The sequence below is a fragment of the Siphateles boraxobius genome, unplaced genomic scaffold, assembly GCF_051911475.1.
Source record: "Siphateles boraxobius isolate OS27281-9 unplaced genomic scaffold, OSU_SipBor_1 130, whole genome shotgun sequence".
Lineage (NCBI taxonomy): Eukaryota > Metazoa > Chordata > Actinopteri > Cypriniformes > Leuciscidae > Siphateles > Siphateles boraxobius.
In genome coordinates this window covers 29,876,332-29,897,508 of record NW_027508734.1, presented here as the reverse complement: position 1 = coordinate 29,897,508, position 21,177 = coordinate 29,876,332, and the positions used below count along the sequence as shown (strand labels likewise).

The window sequence follows — 21,177 nt, the reverse complement described above, 5'->3', positions numbered from 1 at the left end:
AACCCCTTAGAGACCCCCAAGATCTCCCCTAGAGATCTGGGCTGACAAAGAATGGTTAACTCTCCACCCACTAGCCTGAGACACAACCTGATACCTCTCTCACTCACGCAGTGTAATGGCCGACATTGTCCTTGGTGTGTTTAAATGTGGATGTTTGTGTTTGTGTTGTGTGTGTTTGTGATATTATCTGAAGATACAGAAGTAATGCATTCATACAGTATATAATTCTGTAATAATCATTTAGACAGGCATATATTTTTGTCAATAATTCCACCAAAATTACATATTTAAAAGTTTTTTCCTGTGAAAATATTTTCTTCATGCCTTAAAATAGCTTGAATGTAACTCTACACCCTTGCTTCATTTAGAATTTGTGGACCCATGAATATGCATAATTGGTCCCCGCCTCCACTCAATCACACAAGCTCGGCCTACCTGATCTGTTCGTTTACAATTCAATGTATAAGAATGATAACGCATTTAGATATGATTAGCCTTCGGCTTGACTACGTTATCAAACAGCTAATAATGTGTTGCTAATGTTACACAAACCATTGTAACCCGTTCGTCATCATCTAAAAATCAGCATCCTTAAAAACACTTTGAACTTAGAACATCAGTGGAGAAAGCTGTATAGTTTGTCATAACATCGTAATATACACAGAGATGGCCACAAATACATCAAAAAGTATTTAATTACAAATTACAAATAGTTACTCATCAAATGTATTTAAATAAAATACAAAACACTGCTGTGAAAAATGAATTTAATTAAAATACAAGTAATTTGTAATTTGAAAATACAAAAAAACTTATTGGAGGTCCTATATGCATAGCTGTTTAATGTTTGCTCAACGCAAGGATTATCGTTTAGTGCAGAAGATGCGCTTTTAAAGGGATAGTTCACCCAAAAATGAAAATTCTGTCAGTATTTACTCACCCTCATGTTGTTACAACCCTGTAAGACTTTTGTTCATCTTCGGAACACAAATTAAGATATTTTTGATTAAATCTGAGAGCTGGATCACTCCTCCATAGGCTTCTGAAGGGATTGAAACTTGTTCCCCGAAAAGTTATTAAAGACATCGTTAAAATAGTCCAAGTGACTACAGTGGCTCAATCTTAAGTTTATCAAGCGACGAGAATACTTTTGTGCGCAAAAAAAACAAGATAACAACTTTATTTCAACTATTAATTTCCTTCTCTGTGGGCCTCTAGTCAGTTCACTAGTGTAATAGCACAGTGTTTCTGTGTTGTACGTCACACGCATCACACACATGACCAGCGTCGGCCAATAGTGAGCCTACGTGTGACGTAGCTCTACTCAATCACACTGCGTTAACTGACTAGAGGCCCACAGAGAAGGAAATGAATAGCCTCACAACCGCGTATAAACTTCAGCTCGATATTTGAGTCTGAAGTGTTAGTACACTCCCGACCACTTGATGGCGACAACCACTTTGCCGTACGGGAGCACAGTTGCTCTGCTCACGCTAGCCTTCTGAGAGACAGAGAACTAAGCGAAAAGACTACAACCAAATGTAAACAGCCCCCTTTTCCTTTTTCCGGTAGCACAGTAATATCAACGAGCAATGAGTCCTCCAACATAAATTAATGCGATTTTACAAAATGCCAAATAAAACACGACAGAAACTGTATTTCGCTACGCTACTTGTTTTGGAACATCAACGAACACCACTAACCACTCGATGAGTTGCACAGTTTTGAAAACGAACGTTAAGGGTTGTTTTAAGGACATGTTTGTGCATGCCGGTAGACAGACACTCTGAAGCGGGCAAAGGTGATTCTAAAAGAGTCAAAAAGTCGAGACAGGACCCATCGTCAAAATTTCTGTGTCCACCACTCTAGTTCATCCAAAACAAACTAGAAAACAGACTCAAAGTGTTAAATACCGAATTATCCTTTAACTGCGATCCATGCATTACTAGACAGTGCACGTCACTCTTTAGCTAGTAAGTCAATTCGCAAGTTCTAGCTATTCTGATAGCTAATCTTCTGTAGTATTCTTCCTATAATGACATTCAGTGAATAATATCTGATAGTATATGTTACAGATACTTTACCTTAAAGCAGTTTGAATGAGCACAAAAAAAGGTTCTTTATTCTGATCTTGGTCACGCGATGGAATGGATCCAACAAGAACATGTCACGTGATTTACTTGCATCTTGCCCAAAAATTGTGAGGCTATTTGGTAGTCCTATTAAGCCTGGTGATTAAAGTTATTGTATATGAAAATAAAATGACATAGGCCTATACAAAATACAGTCTCCCAGAGTATTTAAATACAATTACATTTGATTTTTTTTTTTGTTAGGGAAAATACAAATTACAAAATACTCAAAAGTAATTAAATACGTATTTCAAATACATGTAATTAAAATACTGCCCATCTCTGAATATACATCATATACATAATTCACCCGCTATACTGATAAATCCACCTGATTTTTCATATCAACAGAAAAATATACCGGGATAACCTGGCTTAGCATAGTTAATGATGCTAAAGCCCAACCCGCATGTAAGAAACACTGGCGAGAAACACTGAAAAGAAACACTGTCTTTTTTTACTGCAGTTATTAGGAGAAAATACTCAGTAATAGTGTTGACTTATGAATTTGCGCATGGTTTGTCTCAAAGCATATTAAAAACACCACATAGACATATAAACATAAAAACTTTATTTTCACTACAATGCGTCTTTAAACCTACTAGTTTTTAAAGCCAATAACTGGTATAATACCAATTTTAATCCACAATTTGTGAGAAAATTGTTCACATTAATACATTTCATCTAACAGTCGGGGGGGAAATAAGCATAATACTTCTCAAGAGCAATTTTAGAAGGGGACACAAATAATACAGCCAAAATTGTACTTGTCAGGATATATGTACAAAGAGGAAAGCCTTTATTACTATTATTAGTATAGCATGGGACCTTGCACAAAGTGATGGTTGTTTAAATATAAGTTAGGATCATAGGTTCACCACGCTGTCATATTATGATTATTAGATTATCTTGTGTCCTCCACATAGTATTTTAGGTTTCATCTGGGACAGAGGACATCTCTAACTTAGAGATTCAACTGCAGCAAGCCCACTGATCTGCCACTTAACATCATATTGAGCAAAACCCAACACAACGGTAGATCTATAATATTAGCCTAATATCAGTTCACAAAGGCTTATTGCTGTGTTAGTTGTAGTGGGTGACTTACGGTATTAAACAAGCTTTTAGTAACAAGTAATGTTATAATTGCTAATATAGTAGACTCATGGAAAACTACATCGGTTGTCATAATATTTTTTAACATCTATTCTAAAGAGAAAATAATCACTTCATTCAATGTTTAAAGTGAATAAAATAGCCTTGACAGCCTACTTACTGGAGTCCCACAACTACTGAAGAAGTTTGTTCTCTCCCAGCAGACTTGTGTGTGTAGGTGAGGTAAAGGGGGAAAGCAGGCAGTGGACCAAAGCACTGTGACTGTGAGGCAAGGGAGGGGGGACTCAAAATGTTTTGTAAACATAAAAAAAATTGTGTAAGTAGTAAAACAATACAAAAATTAAAATGGGGCAAAAAAAAAGAAGAAGCATTTTAAGTATATTTTATTATATTATTTACAATACACAGTGTGGTTTTTAACCCTCAGATTTTAACCCCTTAGCAAACAATTTAACTTATCTTGCAATCATTTAACAAATATAATTTATACATGTCTATGACCAAAATATAACCTTATCAAATATAACAAAGAATAAAGAAACTAACAGCCTTTGTGCCACAAGTTCAAAACATTCTTAAAGGTTCTGAGTTTTATTTTATTTGTGTTTAACAATAGGTAGGCTAACTAGATATAATGTGGGTTCCCATGATCATTTGGCTATAACTTATCAGCTTAAATATATTGGCATATTTTATTGAATCGATAATGTTAAAACCTCACATTTATCTGCCTATACTGATATGGTCGCCACATTGAACATCCCTAAATCTACAAAAGCGGAATATGTCTTAAATTAAAGTATGCCTGTGCTTTTTTTTTTTTTCATATATAGCAACTAAACTGAAACACTGAGATTGAAGAAAGAGTATCTCCAGAAGAGCTCATCCACTCTACAGAAACACTGCCTCACTCACACACACTAACACACCTCCCACACAAACATTCCACTTTTAAGTGGATGAAGCACAATGCATTCTGTTTTATCAAAAAAGCCTTTGCTCCTCTATCACAGGAAAATCTACACTGTCGCACGTTCCCTTTCAGCATATGAATATAGATGAGACCATTTTGTCTTTTGATTGATATGCAGCATTATGAGTTTAATATCGTCTGATCAGAGCATCATAAATAATGCACCAGTGTACAACAGACTTTAATGAAATCTCATCCAAAAGACAAATGATGAAGCAGAATGCCCCTTCTTGAAAATGTAACTTGCCGTTCTCGAGAGAATTTTTTAGGATGTTATAACAAATGAACAGAATATATGTGTGTGTATATGATATTTATGAAAATGCAAGGTTGCAGTCATCCTGTTGGAACATCTATGCCCGTATACCACAATTAAAAAAAGAAGTCAAAATTCAACTAAACAAAACAATAAAAGTGACGTAATATTTAATTATAAAAAAAATGAATTAATGTAAAATACTAAATCAAATATCTACATAAACTGACACATTTTGACAATGTAGTTAATTTAATTAATAATGACAGACAAATCAAATAACCAGTCAAAGAGACACATCTGAAGTATACTATGTGATATATGAATCATGTTTCTATATTTTTAATTAGAAGGGATTTAATAACAACTAAACTATGAATTAAGATCGAATGATTTATCTCAACAAGTCTACAGGTTATGAAATTAACAATTAATGGAATTGTTAAATAACTCCATTAATGATGAGAATTACGTTACATAATAATAATAATAAAAAATTGAAAATGAATGAATGTTTTTTGAAAATATTCACCTCAAAAGGTGAGCAGGAGCAGAAGTGGGAGACAAGCAGAAATTAACTGTGACGGGCAGAGAGGAGGAAGAAAGCATGTTAGAAAGATAGAAAAGATAGAGTGATGAGATAAAGAGAGAGAGATGACACATTGTAAGATTATACTGTGCAGTTTAGGGTGCCATTTCATCAACACTAGTGATGAATCAATGGCCCGATAAATGATTGGAAGGACCCACACACACAGAGAGACAGAGAGACAGAGACAGAGAGAGAGAGAGAGAGAGAGAGAGAGAGAGAGAGAGAGAGAGAGAGAGAGAGAGAGAGAGAGAGAGAGAGAGAGAGAGAGAGAGAGAGAGAGAGAGAGAGAGAGAGAGAGAGTATGGGTTCATCTTTTGTTTTGAGACCAGGCAGGGATTACCATATCCAGTCTTTTGTCCAAAGCTTTCTTTCCAGATGAATAGAGTACAACAGCAAATTCCTCATTTCTAATGAATGCACCCCAGACCCCCCATAAAGCCCTTCAGTTAGTTGCTGTGTTGCTAGCAGTTTGAAAGACTTCAGTACAGCTTTGCATCAGAATATTAAATCCCTGCCATATACATAGACCCTACAGGATACAAACACCTATACTGCGACTCCTTCACTGGAAATAGTTTGGCAGGAAGTGATAATTTTTTGTCCCAGAAAATTAATGGCTACATGTTTGTGAAGCCATGGTTACCAAAATGAGTTGTCATGAACTGCTGTGACATACAGTGCATTTCAAAACAACTTTTGAGAGAGTGCGTGGCATCAAACAAATAAGAACAACACGTTACAATAACTACATGCTCTAAAGCATTTGCAAAATTTATTTATCAATATTGTGCATTTTCATATTAATATTTTCATATTCTTATATATTCATATTCTTAGGGCCGGCCCGTGGCATAGGCGGACTAGGCAAATGCTAGGGGCGCCACTCAATAGGGGTGAATTTTTTTTAAAAACTTTTTTTACTAATACTATTTTAAAAACAGTAATTCAAAATACTACAAAATAAAGCAAAAAAAAAAAAAAAAAGTTACCTGATTGTGACGGATGGCCAAATTTACATGACATATTTTAGATTAGCATTATAGTCTGCAATAGATACAGTGCCAAACGGAAGGGAAGATGATAAAAGGGGATAAATGAATGAACAGTTTATCTAATTGCATAGTAGTAAGATATATAATTTAATAGCAGTTATTTTTACCTTAAACTTTAAGCTAACAATTGTTCTGAGTTCTCCAGAGGCCCCAGACAGTGTGATTTGCAACAATCACGTCAGTGTTTTTAGACGCATTCACTATCACTTTTATTAATTAATGTTTTACTCTACAGTTGTGCAGTTTTGAGGGGGATATATGGCATTTTTTAATTTATTTGCCAAAATTATTAATGATATTTATATAGGCTACAGGTTTAATAAAATTAGCAATGTTTTATGTGAAATTAACATTAAAGAAGACATTTTGCAGTTTCATTTATGGTGAAAACATGAAACGTGATAGTTTAGTGGAAGATTGCTGCCATCAACTGCAAAACAAACACTTTTGCTAGCGCTCAATGAATAGTTTGTGCATGAATGACATGTGGACGATGACATCACTGTTTTATCCAGAGCGGCTATATATACTGAATAAAATTATAAACGCAACAAAACTGTAAAGCTTTAAATCTGCCTTGAAATATTCTATATTGTAAAAAGCTGTAGGCTAATGTGTGTGTGTGTGTATATATATATATACATACATACATATATAGGATAAATAATCATGAACACAATGACAGGGCGAAATGGGCTGTGATGCATGGGGCACCAGGTAAAATCTTGCCTAAGGCAGCAAATTGGCCAGGGCCGGCCCTGCTTATATATATTCTTATATTTTCACTCTATCTTCACATATTCATATATATTCTTCATTGGTTCAGTATACAATGTATCAGCATACACACGGATCCTGTGTGTATATATGTATAAATATATCAGCAAGATTTCTTTCTGACAAAATTGTAAAGGCCCACCTTTGGGGAAAATGGGTGAATGACTTATCTTGCATAGATAGTTCTGACTTTAATTTTTTTTTATTATAAATGATATACTCTTTGTATATGTATTTTGATATATTAATAATGTATGAGCAAATGCTTGATGATTAAACAACTATTTACTCAAAAATTGCAAATCCTCTATAAATAGGTATAGTATAAAGTGTTACCCAATAACAGAGTGTAATGTGGTTTATGACTGGCTAGAAAATTATTAATGCATGTTTGGTCTTATAAACCAATTGAGAATAAACTATAAAAAAGTTAATCTTATCTATAATTTTCATTAAGTACTGTGGTATTATAGTTGTATATATTTTTCTTCTTACACTATAAAATTCAGACGGACTGACTTTTTTGTCCCCAAAAGGGAAATACAGGAAGTTAAATATAAATTGACACATTTGTATGACATACAACAACAACAACAACAACAACAAAGACAAAACACAAGGGAGCTGCTGTCATAGACAGATGTGTGTGGCAGAACCGGAGGAATACAACTAGATAAGTGGAACATGTTCATTTCAGACACCCATGAAAACATTCTCCATTTTGCGTGTCTGAATGGAAGGGGCTTATATACTGTATAAAGGAAGACTCTTGCCTAACAGGCTGATCAAATGTTCTCTAATGTGCTCAGGTCAACAGTACATGTGGTTTTCAGTGTCATTTAGAGTGGTGCTACAAAAGACTGATGCCTTTCAGTGCTTCTTAAAATCAGACTGCTGAGCTAGTGGCCAATTATGCCACATATATTAAGGTTTTTGCACAATATTTAGCAAGATCCAAATTCAACTTATTCAAGCTACTTATAATAGAAGTTTCTAATATCCCTTGAAAATTTCAGTAAGCACTTGAGAAGTTAAATAAGCAAGATTTGGTTGTTTTAAATGTAAAAACACTGCTTCTGGAAAGATTTAGGCAAAGCAGAGATGTAAATCATGGACATATAAACATATATCAACAGTCCCAACCCAAACATAATCCTCAACAATCCACCATATTTTCCACTGATCACAAATACTGTGAAGTTGCTTAAATACCTAAGGAGTGTATGTGATGTCGAAGGCACAAAAAATTTGAATAAACGATTAGGTGCGAACAGCAGTGTGTATTCAGGAGTAATAAAGTGTGAGGAGAGATTCTCTCTGTTTAAATAAAGTAATAAATTGGTATTCAGGCACCAGGGTTTTCATAATTTATCTGCTGTGTGAGAGCTGCTGATCATGTTGACTTAACATTTTGTCTGACATTTGGGTCTGACGAGCACAGCCATTAACTCTCTCAACATGCTACAAGAGACTCTCAAAGGGAGGACAGACTAGAGATATACACACTTGCGCAGATGCACGTACACAAATAAAAGTCTAAATTCACACCAAAGCAATTGGACAAAACTGGAGCGCATTTCCAAAGATGCTGAAACATGCACAAACACATTTGCATTTTGCACACATACACCCAGAGTCAATCAGAACTGGGTCTAGAAGGACGAGATGTCAAAAGACTCCAGCAACCAGCCACAAGAAGGACAATACACACAAATAGACTTATGCATTATCTGTAGAACTCAAATGAATGCATTCACTACCGAGGTCAAAACACTGACAATCAAATAAATGAAAATAAACATTTTCATTAAATACACTTCAAGTACTGGCTTGTTGGCTGCATATGTCATTTTTTCAATGGGTGATAGTGAAAATTATTTGTAGCTGCAAGATATAAACAAAGAGTAATAAACAAAGAGCCCATAATGACTGTCAAACTGTAATAGAGTTTTAACACATACCAAGAGTGCTTTATTTTTTAAAACAACTGGGTATTTCAGGTCCAGTTTGCAAAGGTTCCTGTGAAATCTTTCCCTTGCGTATCTCTTGTCTTATCTCGTGCGTACAGTATCTGTCAGGAAGCACAGACAGACATGGGACAAATTCACATGGGTTTTCCCTAGTAGTAATTATGATGGATCAAGGGAATCCAGACCTTATGATGTCAGATTCCTTTTGTTTTTCCTTTCATTCTTTGCCCTTTCTTTTGTGCATTACAGATCAAATATGAAATCCTGAGTGTTAAATGTTAAAACAGTGACTGAAAACGGGATGCAGTACTGCAGTCTATTCTGTTCCAGTTTATAAATGCTGAATTCCTGACACCAATGATGAAAATTCAAACGGTACTGCAAAACAACTGTTTTAGAATTTCAAAATGTAGCATAATTAAATAATTAAGTCATAACTAAAAGGCATGGTCAGTATTTTACAGCATTGTGCTGCATTCAGAATTAAATTAAGAGGGCTATTCTATCAGGATGCAGTTCTGCAATTTAAATTAAAATGGGGGGAAAAAACAAAGAAATTCATAGAATATTACTGTAATAAGTGTACATTTTTAACCTAGAATAGATTTGTTCAAATAAAAACTTGCCATGTTGAGTTGAAAAATCCTTGTCTGAAAGTTTTGAAGTTTGAAAGTTTTATAAACCTCACAAACAGATCCATCTGTTTGAAAGTCAGCTATAGAAATTTAGTTTTAAATAACCAACACTACCATTCCAAAGTTTAGGGTCGATAAGATTTTTTTTGTTTTTGAAAGACGTCCAATTCTGCATTTATTTGATAAAAAATACAGTAACAACAACAAATTCCTGTGGGTGGACCAATACAATTACAATTTCCACTCAAATAAAAGGGTCAATTAATCAAATTTGGATTTTGCCCAATCCTGGTATTGGTCGCTTCCCTAAAAAATATATACACCATGATTCACAAAGGAAGATGCATCCCTGCTATTTTACTCATCCAAATGGTAACAATTTGCATAGCCCTTCCTAAATAAATACTGGTACAAAACACCAGCAGACAAAAAGACAAATGAAATGGATGACATCCTCACATCACACCCATTTTAAACTAAAACAATATAGTACATATACTGTTTATTATAAATATAACAGTGATTTCACAAGGCCTGGAGACATCAGAGTCCATATTCACTAAAAGTTAGAAATGTTGTATATGTTTTTGTTTGATTTCTTGCTTTTGCATGTGTGTGTGTGCACAAATTTATTATGTGAACTGTGTAAAATGGGGGTTTAAGCCTTGAAAATAACTAATGCTGCAATCAAGGTTGTGTCACTATGACAGGATCTTCCCCAATGCGTCAGGAGATGATCAGAATAGCAACTAGAACGCAGTAGTGGAACGAGTTGTGTGTGTACGTGTGTTTGTGCATGTGTGCATGTCTGTGTTTGTGCGTACCTGCCACTCTGGCTAGCTGGGACGTGCTGATGTTTCGAGCATTGGGGCGCACTCGAAAGGTTACTGCTGGACCCAGAACCCTGAGAGACACAGGAGACAGAGCGAGAATGAGACAATAAGGAGAAAACAATTAAGAAGAGAGAATTCAGTATGCAATGAGTGTGATGAACAAAACTGTTGCAGCTTTGAGTCATAAACATAATTCTGTTGCAGACACAGTCAACTGCAGTACCGCAACTGCACAGTTAAAACATCCGATCACAGGGGAATATTGCGTTTTGGTTCATTTTCTCATGACAGATCTGTGCCGTTAGCTTCCCTTTCTGCTTTTGACATAAATTGACAAGTTTTCACTCCATGAAATAAATCCTCACGGGAAACCTGATGTTCTTAGAGTTGTCTAAAATGTTTAGTAGATTAACTCATTCAGCAAACAGGTCCAAATGAAAGAAGTAAAAGAAATCATTCTTTTAAAAAAAATGCTTACAGGCTCAATGCATTGTAAATGATTCTCTTTGCAGCATTTGAATAGGTGATCCAGAAATGTTGTGCAAATGCACGATGGCATTTAGTACAAATAGCATTTGTGATTGAGCCAAACAGCTGTCTGTGTGAGATCCGAGCAGCACTCCTCATTCATTTATCTATTCTAACAGAGAATCCTGTTAAGTATAATATTTTTTATGGCAAATTGTTCCTTTAAAGAAAATGGAAATTATTTTTTTTAAATGCTGAGTATACTCAAAATTGACACAGTTTAAACAAACTGTCACACATCCACTCACAATTAAAAAACACAGACTCAGGCAAAGGAAGAGAAGGATCTGTTAACTGGCACGCCACCATGACATCAAAAAAGACCTGTAGATTAGCTACTATTCATCTCGACATATCTGTTTATCTGTTTTAGATGACTAAAGCAGTGAATATGATGGTTAGCTCATAAACATGCAGTTGTCCAACAATGGATCTTCCTGTTTCATGCTTCTGAGGCAGATGCATTTTTCTGGGATGCAGCTCTGAAGCTGCTCCCACTGCCGACCAGGGTGAGGTGAGGGTCACAAATAGAGAGAGAAAAAAATGTGAAGAGGGGAGAAAAAGAAAGAGGTGGAAGACTGGAGGAATGGATCTGTCACCGGAACAAAATCCCATTCACACGTCAGCAGGTGGCCAAAGGCAACCTCTCATCCTCAGCAGAATTAACACACACAGACACCCAGATATCTGCTGGAAATAATAGTGCATCTAGTTTTTTGTGTATCCTTTCATTCTCATTATATTTTAAATTATTGTAAACCATGGCTTAATGTTAACTTATCAAGACACATTTTCATTTAAAAAAAAATATATACATAGTGGGAATAACAGATGATATGAGAAACAGCATAGCAATAATCTAATTAAAAAAAAAAAACATCTTGGGGTAAAACATTAAAGAGAAACCTTTACCTTACTTTAGTTTTAAGAATAAATGTTTTAAGATGAACAGTATTTTGTTTGTTTTGAAAAAGGAAAACTGTATGGTTAAAAGAGCTAATAATTAGATATGTATAACGTAATGTATGGTTTTGGTGTGTGTGTGTGTGTGTGTGTGTGTGTGTGTGTGTGTGTGTGTGTGCGTGCGTGCGTGCGTGCGTGCGTGCGTGCGTGCGTGCGTGCGTGCGTGCGTGCGTGCGTGTGTGTGTGTGTGTGTGTGTGAGAGAGAGATTATATACAATTATTATTTGCGTTAGCTGTAACAGGTCTTCATTTTTGTTGTCTGTGTAATGTGACAAAAAACACCTTGCACATTTGCCTGCCAGTGTCCTCATACATACACTTTACCTTTTTGATATATACAAAAACATAATTCCCCCTTACAAATATACACAAGCACCCTGGGAACATTATCACTCCACTTGTATGTACTTTCCCTGCACCAATTTTCCCCCATATTTTGCATTCTTCTGTATACCGGAACACACACCTCTGTTTGGCTTCTTTTCCCAGAGAATCTGGACATTTCTGGATGAAAACACTGACTGTCAGAGCTAAATAAACACAATGGCCCAGACTCCCGGTTATAACACCATCAGTGCTGATAAGCTATCAGTAAAATGCCACCATCGTCCAGTACACAGAGGGAGGGAAGCTATAATGTAACTGTACTGTTTCTGCTCAGCTTCGTTTGCACTGTGGGGGACAGTGTGGGATGAAGATGATAGGTAGACAGTGTGTGGGGTTGGGGGGATGTAGAAGAATTCATAAACGAGTGAGACAACAGAAGAGAGGTAGAATTAGTGTAAATGAATGTGCGTCTGTTAGCGTTTCAATGTGTATAAGAGAACAAGACCATCTGATTGCAAATCCACGAATGTACGTATGTGTTTTTCTGTGCCCCCTACTGCCTGCACACAGTACAGCCCTTACGTCATGTCTGGAGTTCAGAGAGGTGCTACACTGACTCTTTATGTAACTGCAACACAACGCAAAGCGCAAACATGGCAGCACCGCCTTTGGGTGAACGAACATTCAGTGTGTGCTGAATTTTCGTGATCTTTAACTGCTTTTGATCATACAAGCAGCATCTTGCTTCTCCACCATGTAGTCTGCTTGTGCACTGCGGTTTTCTGCTAGTCATTTCTTTAGTCCAAAATAATAAAGACATTATGGCATAATGTTTTATATAAAAGTGCACATCATCCAGTACACCTTTCCATTATGTCTGAGAAAAGATGAAAAGCAGGAGCTGACAATAGATACATTAGCAGGTACCTGTGTAAATAGATATGAGCCACTATTCAAGAGAGAAAATTACTCAAACACACAGACACAGCTCACCTGGATAGTTGTCAACCACACACAAATTTTAGTGAGACCTGAAAGGCATTTCTTTAGCAAAATCTTATTTAGAATTTATTCTCGCCACTTACTAATAGGGAAACAGAGGAAATCAATGAGTCCCTTGGCTAATGACAAAAATCCATCTTTCATAAACAAACTGATATACACTGCCATTGAAAAGTTTGGGGTTAGATGTTTTAAAAAATATTTTATAATTTTAAAGGGGTGGTATAATGCCCTTTTCACAGGATGTAAAATGTATTTGATGTCCCAAGAGTGTGTATGTGAAGTTTTAGCTCAAAATACCCCACAGATATTTTTATATAACATGTTTAAGTTGTCACTTTTTGAGGGTGAGTAAACACGCACTGTTTTGTGTCTGTTCCTTTAAATGCAAATGAGCTGCTGCTCCCGGCACAGAGGGCGGAGCTTCAACAGCTTGTGTCATTTTACCTCACACAGACATGCACTGAAAATTTCAAAAACTTTTATCCTTTTATGTTCAAACTGGAGTAAGATTATGTCAACAGAGTCAATGATGGAGAGACTCAAAAAGAAGTGACAACCTGTAGAATGCAACAGGACATTTCTGAATGGTTAGTTGATGAATTTATGTAGCTGATGTGTAGTTATCTTCTAGTCATTGATTAGCATATTCTGTCTTTATAATCTATAAATCGTGTTCTGGGGGCGGGGTTTATGTAAATTCTAGCGTGGGTGATGAATGTCATCTAGTCCCTACCAGCCGTTTATTGTGGTCTTTAAAAAGCAATTTCTTTAAAAGTAAATATCTCCCTTTGCTTTGAACTTTGAGCATTGTAACTTTGTAGATGTTGTTTATGCTCAAACATCAACATTACACACTAACTAAAGTTAGAAAAGTGAAATCATAATCAACCACCCCTTTAAAATATTAATAATAATTACATTTATATACCGCTTTTCTGGGTACCAAAGCGCTTTACATGGAAGGGGGAATCTCCTCAACCACCACCAATGTGCAGCATCCACCTGGATGATGCGAGCGCAGCCATATTGCACCAGAACGCCCACCGCACACCAGCTAAGATTATGCACTCCAGCTAAAAATTATGTATAATAATCTTACATTATGAATGTATGTACTTTCACTTTTGAACAATTTATTGGATCCTTTGGAAAAAAATGTTAGTGATCTTTTTAACCATAGGGTAATTATAATCCACACAACTACTTTTGTGTGTACAGTACATAGTTTGTTTCAAGAAGAAAGCTAAACCTGAAAAATTCCCTTTGAGGACATCTGATACATCCGTATTGATAAAAAAAACAATATAGATATAAAGTTAATTATGTTTTCATTTAGGGTCATAATGTGGATTTGGGTTAGATTATTCCAATTAACTGTACATAAAACAATCTGTGTATGTGTATGTAATAGTAATTGCATTAATATTTGTATTTCCTTTATCCCCGTATATATAAAGCTCCAATTTATTAATTGTGTGTGTGAAATGTAACCACAATAAGTTCCTCACTAAGATACAGATGTGGCAGAAAGCATTTGTTGCATTCAAAACAATTAAGCAGAAAGCTGTCTTTAATCTGTGCACTCAGAGAACATTGGCTATCATCAGAAATGTGCTGTAATTTAACTGAAGTTTACCACTGCAGGCAGGTCAGAATAACACACACCTACACATACAGAGATGCATTCTCTCTTATTCTCACTCTGAACCATTTATATAAAGCTTGAACTTTTATGCACAGAATTAAGAACACACTCATAATCATTGAGCTGTCACTTGAAAATAAGTACTTAGCCCAAACTGTACTGCGAAATGGAAAAACAAAACAAAACCACAGGTTGAGTGTTCCATTAGTGCCATTAGTGTGTCAACCAGCATGAGACTGTCTTCAACAAGTATGTTTGTATGTGTGTACTTACGAGAGTTGTAGAAAATCTGTTACATGAAGGCTGACTCTTTCAGCTAAGAGCTCCATGAGGTTCAGCCCCTGATCAGTGGACAGGGAACTATGACCAAAAAAGACAAAAAGGAGAAGAGAAATAGAGAAAGAATAATTATCTAGATTTGTACATTCTCACAACAAAATGTGGTGATATTGTTTTGTGGGTGGTTGCCAGAACGTTTACAAAAATGTTCTGAGTAGTTTTTAGAATGTTGCCATGCAGTAGCTAGGTGGTTGCTTACGGGCAGAAACTCAAAAAAGCCCTTTCTTAAGTCTCTGTTATTCTGGACTGACTGAGGCCTCTCCTTTACTGTAAGTCTATAAGATGTTTTTTAACCTGTTTTACTGTTGGTCAGGTGAAATCAAAAGTCCAATCTTTTAAAACAGTTATACATTTCTACTTAAACAAGCTGCTTCATTTTATGTACTGTATGATTCATGTCCATAGCGTAGCTACGCTAATATTAAGAGCTATAACATAGGTTCTCAACCTTGGGATTGCAGAAATTAATAAAAATCTTCTAGGAATAACATGGCAAAATCTGCAAAGTTGAACAATTTACATTTAAAACAAAAAGCACTTAATATAAAATAGTTGTATTAAAATGTGTGGTCTTCAGGCAATACATGAGATAATTTAAACATTAACTATACAGATCTGGGTGCTGCTGGATGGATGGATACCATATACAATTCAATATTGAAACATTGAACACAGCACACAGGAGGAATACAGAGAGGAGAGAGTGCATAAAACACATAGGGAATAGGACACAGGTGGCTTGCATGCTTTGATAAATCACCTGTATTTTCCAGCAATAAGGCAAACAATAAGGTGTAAATGGAATCCCTGTGAAGTGTGATGTCTTTATGATATGGCCATGCCAGCCCAAGTTAAAAACACACACACACACTCACTCACACATCAGAAAACACACAAGCCTAAAGAATGATAAGGATCCAAATGGAAGCGTATTCACACACGTGTCGGGGTGAGAATTAGAACATGCTAGAGTTCAGCAGTATTCCTGTTGCCTTTTTACACCTACAACTCCCTTCTATTACACACTTACACACTTTTAAATCTACTTCTTGAGATTATGCATTTCAGGTACTTCAAGTTAAATGGCACTACAGTAATTGTGCCAAAAACCTGGAGTGTCTGTGAGATAAATCAAGTTATTGGAGATGCAGTGGCTGTGTATACCATCATCCTTCGATTTGAGGGATATACTGTACACAACCCACATACACACACACACACACACACACACACACACACACACACACACACACACACACACACACACACACACAACAACAATTTACACACTGACACCAGTATACATGAAGAGGACGGCTGAGGGAAACCAAACAAATTGCAGTATGGAATACAGTAACATAAACTGAGCATGGAAACATAAGAGTGAAATGTGACAATGAGTGAAAGGCTCCAATCTGCATAGAAATTACAGTTTAACTGATTTTAAGCAACACCATAACCATGTACCACAGATGACTCCTAATTAACATGGTTAAATCAATGTACTTAAAGTTTCTATAAAACATACAATAATAGTATCTGTTATGAAAATGTAGCCCAAACACATTGGCCACAGAACGCAATTTAAATGATTTTATATAACAATCCGTTTTTATGCAATATTTTCTATAACAAATGTAAAATATTTAAGCATACAGAAGGAATAAATGTGACAAAGAAATTGTTTTAGGGTGTTTCGGGGGTGGAACGTTTTACGGCTTAGCACAGACATTTGTGAATACGTAGGCTCTGATGAAATAGCGGAATATGATATACTGCAAAATCATAAAAAAATTAAATGCTACATCAGTGACGAGTGATTTTGTGAAGTAAAACTTTAAACATGACTAAGGCAAAAAACTAAAAATGTCACACAAAACTGTAGACCTATAGTATAGTATATTACATGTTTGAATTTTTATATAAAAATATTCAGTACATATACACTACCATTCAGAAGTTTTTGGCCAGTAATATTTTTAAGAAATTGAAACTTTTATTCAACAAGACCGTATTAAATTGAAGAAAAGGGACATTAAATACATTGACAATAGCTATGTTTGTATTGATATCTTTTGTTTTCAACAGAATTAATTCATTCCGATTAATGAATCTGAACTTAGAGCTTACATGAACACTTCATAAAGTGATTGGGTTGATTTACGTGTTTATGCGTCACAATCTTCAAACAGGTTTTTTGACATGCACACACTGGACAAATATACAGAGTTTCCCGCTGTTTGCGCATACTAACCATTCTGCAACACTGCTTCTTTTCTTTGTTTTAAAAAGCAGACTTAATATTTATCTATTTCGGGTCCTGATTAGGATACGACAAGCATATGAGCCATTGTGCCATACTGCCTATATTTATCAATCAGTAAAAACCCCATGCCCGCACCCAAATCAGGCGTCTGTGGAGGAGAATCTGAAACAAGGAGTGTTGGGACGTTGTCCTGCTCCACTCCACAGACGATTAGTGGAAGGATTTTAGTATTACACGACAGTCATTTATGACACTTCATTGAACAACAACAACAGCTCGTTCCAAGCATCATACAGTACATCATTAAACCATCTCTACTTCATTGCACATGCGCAGTTCTTTCCAGTTTCGATTTTCAATCCGATCAAGTGTTTCCATATCCTCTCAAGCGGATTAGAAAAGGTTTAAATCAACCCCTTACAATCCAAATTAAATTTTAATTGGATTTGGCCAATTCCTTTCAATTGACATGGTTAAATATGACCTTTTTATTCTGACTGTGCTACTAGTATGATTACAATTGGATTATTAGGGTCCATGTAAACGCAGCTACTGTTAGAAAAAGGTTTCTATTATGGCTGGTTATTGACACAATTTCAATTCCCAAGCTTGTGATTCAATTTGATTCTGATTTTGATTTAAATCGATTGAATATCGATTAATTTTGATATATCTCAGGATCAGTACATGGCAAAACTAATGCTTTAAATTATACAGTCACTTGGTACCACATTACTATAATATTAAAGGTTAAAATTAACAGAGTTGTATATGATCACTTAGTGGCCGTTTGCACAACACTGTTTTTAACTAAAAACGGAAATCTTTGGCCATTCGTTTACACGACAATCGCTTTTTGGCGGTCTGAAAACACAAACTTTTGAAAACGGGTTTCAAAGAGCAAGTTTTTATGTGATAATAATTATGTTTAAACTCCACTTAATTTTTTGGAAATATAAACATTTAAATGGGGGCTCTCATAAAAATTTGACAGATTTATTCAAACATACATTAAATATTCATGAACATTAAAATATATAATGATAATTTAATATAGTTCATATATTTAGCATAATGCTTCTCGCTTCTCGAGTTAATTTTTCTAGCTGACTAATGAGTTTATGGTTGAAACACTGATTGAGCAATTACATGAGACATGATACGGATTTCAGTAAGTTACTTTCAACATACAAGTTCATTTATGTTTATTTCATGCTATAACTAGTAGTAAAGCAGAAGAGATGATCAGTTCATGTATCAATTGAACTGAGGTACTGCAGAATTCTGTCATGTCACATTAAAGAGCGCTAAAGGTATAATTGTTTGAATTACGCAATAAAATTGACAGAATTGGGAGAGATTTTGTTTCATATCAGAAATAACAAAGGACAAAGCTTATTCCAATTAACTGGATGGGAGGGTGATACAAAGTTATGTTCATTCGTCAACTGAAAACACCATAGACTAAAAGATCGATTCTTGGGGTTTAAGAATATATATCGGTTCATAAAAATAAAAATCGAATAAAATCGAGAAATCCCATCCCTAATTTCAATTAAATGCTTTCTATTCATCAAAGAATCGTCGGAAAAAAAAAACATTTATCATGGTTTTTACCAAAATATCAAGCAGCACAACTATTTTCAACATTGATCATTTGAAATGTTACTTGAGCATCAAATAATGTGAAACTCAAGACTGGAGTAATGGCTGCTGAAAATTCAGCTTTGCATCACAGGGATAAATTACATTTTAAAATATATTGAAACAGAAAACCGTTATACTAAACTGTAATTATATTTCACAATATTACTGTTTTTACTATATTTTTGGTGAAATAAATGCAGCCTTGGTGAGCAGAAAAAACTTCTTTCAAAAGCATACAGTAGATCCATGTATCCTACATGAGTGCAACCATCTTGTTACGTCTATGAAAGTGTTTCTATTCTTACTTACTCTTCAGTAATAATGTAGCCAAAGTCTCCGTCATGTGGACTTAAATATGCTGTAATATCCAACTCCACTCTCACACCTTTCTTTTCCACCTCCTCTTTCTCCACATAATTTTTTTGAGGCACTTTTCCTGGTTGAACCTCAGCTTTTACTTTTGGAGAGTCAACAGAACCGTGCATCCACTGTTCTACCTCAGCGTCCATCATTGGCTCTATATCCAAAGTGTCAGGTTCCATTTTCTTTCTCATCAGGTCCAGGTCTGTTTGCGTTGTCCGGCTCTGGACGTTCTCCAAACTAGCTCTCAACGGGCTTCCAGTGTTTGGCTGGTTGATGTATCCCAGAAAAGGCTCTTCTGCTTGGGGAGGACGAGCAGATCCATGGCCAGAGTTATGATCCAGAAACTCAAGCAGCTGGCTGATAAAACCTTTGTCCTGGAAACAGAAAATTACATGGGAATTCTATTCACTTCATCACTGAGATATATCATAGTCAAATGGATCTTTACATAAACAAATTACCTTGTCATCAGATTTAAGGCCAGTTTCTTCCGTTTGAATTTCTGTGAACATCATTTTAAATTATGGTAAAGATCATGGTTCTTGATTGATAAAAATTTTCAAAATGTAAGCGCTGTAACTGGGGTTTTAAAGCATGTGTAACAAGGACCTAATCAAATATTTATCTTTGTTAAGGGATTACTACCTTTATGTGTGGTGCCATCTTCTAGTTTCTCCACCTGATGTGACTCTTGACTGGGTTCCCTCTTCACCTCCACTTCATCCTGTGTGACTTCTCTACCTTTGACTCCTTCCACTCCATCAACCACCTGCAGGGCCTGAGTAATGGCCTTGGAGAGCTGGTCCAGGTCTTTTGGGGTTAAAGTATCCACATTGACGCTCTGACGGCCGAGCTGGTTAACCACTCCGTCAATGAACTTCTCTAATAGAAAAAGTTAAGATAGAAAAACTATCTAATAAATTTTTTGCAAGTGTACAAAAATCCTCCTGTAGCATCTGACATAAAACATATTTGGAGTCAGACTGTGTTTCTCATCTCTACCTCTTTCAGAGTCTCTTTAAGATTAAGGTATATTTGAATAATTGTGCTTTTTTTAAGTTTTGGGAAAGAAATGATCATAATGATATCAATGTTTCTTCAGTCCTTCAATCACAGTCACTTCATATCCAGAATATGGATGATTATAATGCAAAAACGTATCCCTGGCAACATACTATAATATGACCCTGATTCTCCTTGTTAACATAAAATTCAATTAAAGTTCAATTAAACATAATTTGAGAATTTAATTTCCTTGTTCATTTTTTTCCCTGGCTTTTTAAAAAATATATATAGAGAGAAGAAGCTCACCATCTACTGAATTAAGTGCCTCCTTGTAAGCTGGGCTGTTTGCTGAGGATTTGAAAAACAATTTTTCGATTTGGGGCTTTGGAGGTTGCTTGGAAGCTACTGGCAGTTTTTCTATTTTGGCAGCAGGAGTGCGCTGAAGGCTGAAGTAATGCAGCTTTCCCTGTGTTTGACCTTTACCGGGATCTTGTGCTCTCATGGGCCCAGCTTGATACCGCTGAAGCTCAGCAAGAGGGACTCCAGTACGATCCTGTTCAAACCCAGTGAAGAATGATTGACCTTGGGGAGGCTGTTCCACAATGGCCTGGAGATCAGGTCGGCCTTGTAGGAAGGAGATGTGGGGTGAAGGTGGCTTCTCTTTGAGCTGAATAAAACCCTTATGATTATGGGGTCCATTTCCCTTGTACTGGGGGGTAAAATGAAAATATGTAAATTAATTTAAAAAACAAA

At 35.7% G+C, this 21,177-nt stretch overlaps 1 protein-coding gene across 2 annotated transcripts in view; it reads right to left on the bottom strand.

Moving 5' to 3' along the window:
• The window catches only part of ptprn2 (protein tyrosine phosphatase receptor type N2), a 295,725-nt gene that overhangs the window by 157,215 nt on the left and 117,333 nt on the right, over positions 1 to 21,177 (bottom strand). Inside the window, exons 6-11 of one of the 2 annotated variants that reach the window (XM_077229223.1) lie at positions 20,731 to 21,133; positions 20,065 to 20,301; positions 19,881 to 19,921; positions 19,366 to 19,793; positions 15,078 to 15,164; positions 10,328 to 10,407 (exon numbers count right to left, since the gene is read on the bottom strand). In XM_077229223.1, coding sequence (XP_077085338.1) covers positions 10,328 to 10,407; positions 15,078 to 15,164; positions 19,366 to 19,793; positions 19,881 to 19,921; positions 20,065 to 20,301; positions 20,731 to 21,133 — 1,276 coding nt within the window. The remainder of the gene's footprint in view (positions 1 to 10,327; positions 10,408 to 15,077; positions 15,165 to 19,365; positions 19,794 to 19,880; positions 19,922 to 20,064; positions 20,302 to 20,730; positions 21,134 to 21,177) is intronic. The other variant, XM_077229224.1, reaches the window with a different exon arrangement.